The following is a 6,934-nucleotide window of genomic DNA, read 5'->3' as shown; positions in this document are numbered from 1 at the left end:
AATAAAAGCATTTTGAAAAGACAAAAGATGTAAAGGAAACAGTAGGACAAAAGATAACAAGAGGGTTCAAAACTACTCATTGCATCCTGGAGGGTTCCGTTGCCCCAAACACTCTCCTTTTTTTTTTTCTAAACTAAAACATTACTGTCAAGTACTATACTGAAGACAGGTTTAATTGTTGGTAGTATATGAAGTTCCGGATAGTATAAGAATGTTCTATGAATGACTTCATTTCCATCTAGACGGGAATAAATAATTTTATACAAACAACTCTGTGGAAGTCAATGGGAAAGTCAACAGATATGGAGCTAACAGGCTTCAATCAACATGGTATTTGCCTTAATGATTTCCTCTGTGTACAGAAAAGAACTTAAACATCTCTTCCAGATATTTTTATCATAATTCTCTGGTCGAGACTGTGGAGTCCATCCTGCCCATTACTTGATCCATGCAGAATTTTATCTTGTGAGAAAGAAAGTCCCTATGTATGTTCTCAAAACGAAAGGATCTTGTTTCACCTGTATCCATGGGGAGCTCAGAATCTGGATATTATCATTTAATCTTTCCATCAAGTCAAGAAACTCCTGATCATTATAATCAAAGCGATCTTGGAAAATAATGGAGCAGATCACATTGCAAGGAACACAGCTCAGGATGTTGGTGGGATCACAGGGTGAACCTGAAGAGTTGGAAACAATTTTAAAACACCACTAAGTTTTTATTAAAGGCATTTTGTTCTGGTTAATAAGTAAAGTACTTGAGAAGCTTTAAGCAGTATCTCACCTGCAAATTTCCCGAATAACCAAATATTAAGCATGCCTGGAATCAACAATCACATTTACCTTCAATCTCACTAGCTACATAACAGATCACACCTTTATAGAGACTTACACCCTTTGAACCTTAGTTCTCTCCTTTGCTGGAAGAAAAAAAATGATTTTTATAAATCTGAAAGTTCTAGTGCTCAAGCAGAATTAATTCTGTCTACAATGCCTGTAGACTTTATAGAGCTGAGGTAGACATGGAGAGAATAGAGGAGACTTGGAAGCTCTGTGTCCAAAACAATCATGTACTGATTCAAAATAGGGAAAAATAATAACACTGCAGGTGAGTTCAAGTACTAGAAGAAAGAAGTGTGATTTATAAATCTGAAAGTTCTAGTGCTCAAGCAGAATTAATTCTGTCTACAATGCCTGTAGACTTTATAGAGCTGAGGTAGACATGGAGAGAATAGAGGAGACTTGGAAGCTCTGTGTCCAAAACAATCATGTACTGATTCAAAATAGGGAAAAATAATAACACTGCAGGTGAGTTCAAGTACTAGAAGAAAGAAGTGTGAAAAGCAGAGTTCTCCTGTGTTATATGAGAAGATGCAAGAAGATGCACACTATCAAGGACAGCTGAGTACCCGGGGAGTTTGTTTACATAGGTAAATAAAACGAAAATATTGTATTTTCACTTAAATCCCATGTGGAGGAAAGGACACGAAGTAAGTGATAAATGGGGCCCTTTAAAAATCATGTCAACATTTGAAGCAATAGATTTTGTTCCTTTGTAAGTATATATTGTTATGAAACTTGGTCATAAATCTAAATAAATGCAAGCCTAGGCACAGGAAGGAGAATAATGGGAGTGGAGATGCAAGAAAGGAGAAGATGGTGGGTGAGCATAGTCGAGGCACATGACATACTCCTGGGAAAATGTCTTTATGAAACAAGTCAGTATACCCAATGAATATAACAGCAACAATTATTTTAAAAAGAAGTAAATTATGATTATGTACAATCAAACTCCACACTTACAGATGTACAATACTAAAAATTGAGGACTAGAAAGTATTTTTCTGTATAGTCATCCTTAAAATGATACATAGCAATAATTTTTAGAATTTTTGACTCACATTGGTCTTGTGTATGATTTTACAGATGAAAAAAATCATAAGGAAATTTTCTCTTTTGGATTTATTTTTAATATTCCTTTTTTTTGTCTTTTTGAGACAGGGGCTCTCTGTAGCCCCAGCTGTCCTGGAACTCACTATGTAGAACAAACTGTCCTTGAACTCACAGAGATCTACCTGCCTCTGCCTCCAGAGTGCTTGGATTAAAAGCGTGTGCCACCACACCCGGCTTAATATTCTTTTTTTTTTTTTTTTAATGTGTGTGTGTGAGTATACTTTTATTTTTGTGTGTGTATGTCTATGTGTAAAAATACCACTTATGTGTGGTTACCAATGGATAGAAGAGGGTATCTAATCTGGAGCCTCCTCACAGGGGTCTGTGAACCAATCTCTAGTCCTCTGCAGGAACTACATGTTCTCTTAACAAACAGACCATCTATCTAGTGATCAATACACTTTGTATGCAAGGACAATGAAAATTTATATCTGTAGAGCAGAAATAAGGGTCACTTGAATTAACAATTTCCTAAAGGTTTTGTGAAAAACTATAATAAAAGGAAATTCCTTGAGCTTGCTGCTGCTACGCCAGGTTTTCAAAACATGAAATTCCAATGCTATGGTATCAGAAAATGTTTTCTTTCAGCAAAGAAGGTAAAGGGTAAGTCTTTGGGATTTTTTTATGTATACATTCACTTCATTCCATTCACAGGTAAAATCTAATTTTCAAACTTTCCTTCACTGTATTTACAGGAAGAGAAACATAAAAACAAGTTCATTTACAATTCCCATTTTCTTTCGTGTCAGGTACTTACTAGGTGAGTAGCATTCACAATGGCCACAAATAAAAGTGATTCAAGTTCTATCAAGAACACCAGTAAAGTTGCATAGAAATAGGGAAACCAAGAAGACAGTTAGAATACACTTAGAAATAAACAAGAGAAAGTGTTAATGAAAATAGTTCAACTTGGGCTGGAAAGATAGCTGAGCAGTTAAGAACACTGACTGCTCTTACAGAGGACCCAGGTTTGATTCCCACCACATACATGGTGGCTAACAACCGTCTGTAACTCCAGTTCCAGAGAAATTTGATCCCTTCTTCTGACCTCCCTGGGCATTGCATGACATGGGTGCATTTACACACATGCAGGCAATACACTCATATACATAAAATAAATATAAATAAATAAAAATTTTAAAAAGGAAAATAGTTCAATTTTAGTGAAATGAACCATTTCATTAATTTCTGTTTGGGCATCATGCAGACTTATGCTGTCATGTGTTTTACTGAAACATATAAATCAAACCACTAAGAGCTGTGTAACAAGAAATAATGATATTGATATCATGAGAGAGAGAATAAATGATGAAAACTGTATGTAGTAAGCTGAGAAATGAAAACCATGTATTGTACCATTGTTGTCAGCCAGAACTGTAGACACAGGCCTGGAGGAAACCTTAGACATGTCAGTGAAGCTGGACAGACCAATGTAGTTCAACAAAATGAAAACACATATCTCATTTGCCCCCCATAAGTGTAGATCATGTCATTGCCAACATTATCAATCAGTAGCAGTTAGTGTCTAGTGAAATGATAAGTGGTAAACCACATTTGTTCTGCAGGGAATTCATAGTTCATGATTCATAAGAAAATTATTATAAAATTATATTCATGATTTCTGATGTAGTAAAAGGAAATAAGTGTGGAATGAAATGAGATAGAATGTAAAAGTTAGATTATAAAGTTGTATTTACCATTGGTTTTCCTCAGTTCCTCCACAAGGCACTGGGCTTCCTCTTGAACACGATCCTCAATGTTCCTTTTCCCCATCCCCAAGTTCCGTAATGTCATGAGTGTGAAACGTCTTATCTCTTTCCATCTGTTCCCATTACTAAAGACAATTCCTAAGCAAATAGTGGTAGACACTAGAAATTAGATCCAGGAATAGACGAGAGATTTCACAGGTGGCAACCATAGCGAGGCCAAAGCTGTACCTGTGGGGCATGTCTGGTCACCTTTTCCATCTTTTCCCTTATTGTGAACACTGCTCGGCATACACACACTTACCCAAGCCTTTATTAGATTTTTCAGCCACTGGGTGCCTTCCTCTTCCAGAAAACTCCTCTGCATGATCAATCAGAGCCTCCTTCACTGCTTCATAGCCATGCAACACCACAGTGGGCTGCGTGCCCAAATACAGAGTGAACACAGGGCCGTAGACTTTTGACAACTAGAAATAGAAAAGAAAATGAAAATTCTAACAAGAAATCATCAGCCTATGCTCTGTTCTGTGAACCTCATTGCATCTTAATGTTTATATTTAGGCAAACTCACCTTCAAATATTTCTGAAATCTATGTAAATCTATGTCATATAATGATTATTATGACTATGGATAGTCTACAATGAGCCATGAGATAGTCTAGTTATTTGATACATAGATTACAATGAATCATCACATCAAATCATTCCGCAAGACTATTTAACATTTTTTTTCACAAAGTAAATAATTGAGATCAAAAATTACAAATTGATATCTAGGGCACTATTACTAGTGACCATTTATTACAATATCATACCCATTACTAGATTTTCATTTTGAAGAAGGGTCCTTTATTTCCCTTTACAAAGTATTGGAAGAGCATAAAACACACTTACATTGGTTAAGGATTGGCGGATATCCTTCACATCTATCTGTAGGAAATTTCCAATAATTGGAAGAGGAGTAGGGCCAGGAGGGAGCTTCCCTCTCCCAGAATTCTGTCTCCAGAGAGAGAGGAGAAGCAGACAGGAGAGGCCGAGCACTAGGACTACAGTTAGATCCATCAGAGCCTTCTCTTCTTACTGATATGACTGTAACCTTGCAGTAAACCCTTTTTATAATGAAATCTGATGATTCAGGAAGTGTGCTAACCTGAGGAATCATTAACTAATCAAATGGACACTAGTTAATCTGTCTTCAAAGCAGACTTTGTCCTGATGACGTAGATAAAAAGAGAACGTTTACCTTTGTCCTTTACTGGGTGCACATTAGAATTTCTGGCTTGACATTGCTGATTGGTGAACAAATACTGCTAAAAATGAAAAAAGAAAAAGATGTGTTCAATGTGCAGCTATCGTTGGAAAAGGCTACAGTTAAGGAAGAGATATAAGAGAAGTCCTCAAAATTGCATATCTCAATTAGGAACCATTGGGAATTTATGAATTTAAGGTCATTTTGTACATTCTGTAAATTGTAGATCTTTTGATACAAAGTGTGTCTGTAGTCCCACCCAACCTGGCCTCAACCTCACAGTTCATCTGCTGTTTCCTCCCCACACCTACAAATATATGTATCCACAACCATAACCAGGTTTAATCAGATATTTAAAATGCTTCTTTATATTGAACATTTGGACATATTTTCCCAATAATGTAAGCCTTCCTTAAAAGTGTTTAATATACATGAAGACCAATATAACTAACAAAACCTCCTAATATCACTCATACATAATTTTCCCCTCTTTGGAGTAAGGTTTGTTTATTTTTAATTAATTCCTTGAGCACTTCATATACGTATACAATGTATTTTGATAATCACTCGTACATTGAAATGAGGAAACATACAAGTGAGCTGTATGTCTTTCACCATTGTACAACACAATCATAAAAGACAGATTATTTTTTTCTAATGGTGAAAGGAAAATCAGAACTGTCATAGATGGAGGACCTTGTAACGCAATGAGATTTTCTTAATGTCACAGTTATTCACAGTGGTGTTACCACAGCTTCTTAAGGAAAACGTCTGAGCATTCTCTTCTCCATCACTGCAGAAGGAAAACAGGTTCAATATAATTGACCATGGAGACAATATCAGATAATTTAATAGAAATTACTTGAGTAACAGGGGGTTCCTGAGTTACAGTGATGCATAGTTAAGTTTTTTATGCATAGTTTCTCTTAAGGTATAACCTGGGAAACACAAAATTAGCAATCAAACACAAACAGCAATCAAAATGACCACAACCAACACACATCTTTCAATAATAACCTTAAATGTCAATGAACTGAACTCCCGAGTCAAAAGACACAGGCTAAGTGAATGGATTAAGAAACAAAATCCACCTCTTTGCTGTCTGCAAGAAACCCATCTCACTTCAAGGACAGCCACTACCTCAAGGAGAAAGGATGGACTGATTAAAAGAGATAAGGAGGGTCACTGCATTCTGATCAAATGAACAGCTAACCAAGAAGATATTACAATGCTTAACATATATGCACCACACTCTGGTGCACCCAAATTCATAAAAACAACACTACAGGGCTTTAAGAGACAGATTAACTGCAACTCAGTAACAGTGGGGGACTTCAGTACGCCATTGTCTCCATTTGACAGGTCAACTGGAGAAATAATGAACAGAGAGACATTTAAATTAAATGATACCATAAGTCAAATGGACTTAACACATATCTTTCAAATATTCCACCCAAGCACCAAAGATAATACTTTCTACTCAGCACTGCATGGAACTTTTTCAAATATTGAGCACATACTGGGCCACAAAACAAACCTCAACAAATATAAAAAAATTGAAATAATTCCATGCATTCTATCAGACCACAATAAAATAAAGCTCAAAATCAACACTGGACAAAGCCTTGGTTACTACACGTGCTCATGACTGAACAATACATTCCTAAACAATGAGTGCTTCAAAGGAGACGAAAGAAAGAAATAAAAGTATTTCTGGAATTCAGTGAAAAGGAAAATACACTACAACACAACCTCTGGGATACTTTAAAAGGAGTACTATGAGGTAAGTTTATAGCTCTAAATGCCTACATTAAAAAAAATGAAAGACCCTTCAATAAATGACCTAATACTGCAATGCAAGACACTGGAAAGACAAGAACAAACGAAACCCAAACTCAGGAGAAGAGAAGAAATAACAAAAATCAGAGCATAAATTAATGAAATAGAAACAACGAAAACAATACAAAGAATCAATGAATCTAAGAGCTGGTTCTTTGAAAAGCTAAACAAGATAGACAGACCTTTAT

The 6,934-nt window shown here is 35.9% G+C and overlaps 1 protein-coding gene across 1 annotated transcript in view; it reads right to left on the bottom strand.

Annotated features, from left to right (window-relative positions):
• LOC103749112 (cytochrome P450 2C29-like) overlaps nt 1-4,753 on the bottom strand; it is a 23,406-nt gene extending 18,653 nt beyond the window's left edge. The window contains exons 1-4 of the mRNA XM_008851927.3: nt 4,553-4,753; nt 3,963-4,125; nt 3,650-3,799; nt 519-679 (exon numbers count right to left, since the gene is read on the bottom strand). Of these exons, the coding sequence (XP_008850149.1) occupies nt 519-679; nt 3,650-3,799; nt 3,963-4,125; nt 4,553-4,720 (642 nt within the window). The 5' untranslated portion in view covers nt 4,721-4,753. The remainder of the gene's footprint in view (nt 1-518; nt 680-3,649; nt 3,800-3,962; nt 4,126-4,552) is intronic.
• Between the last annotated feature and the right edge of the window lie 2,181 nt (nt 4,754-6,934).

The sequence above is a fragment of the Nannospalax galili genome, unplaced genomic scaffold (genome assembly GCF_000622305.1).
Source record: "Nannospalax galili isolate Female #2095 unplaced genomic scaffold, S.galili_v1.0 scaffold3446, whole genome shotgun sequence".
Taxonomy (NCBI): Eukaryota; Metazoa; Chordata; class Mammalia; order Rodentia; family Spalacidae; genus Nannospalax; species Nannospalax galili.
The sequence above is the reverse complement of the archived record's forward strand: the minus strand, read 5'-3'. Positions and strand labels throughout refer to the sequence as shown.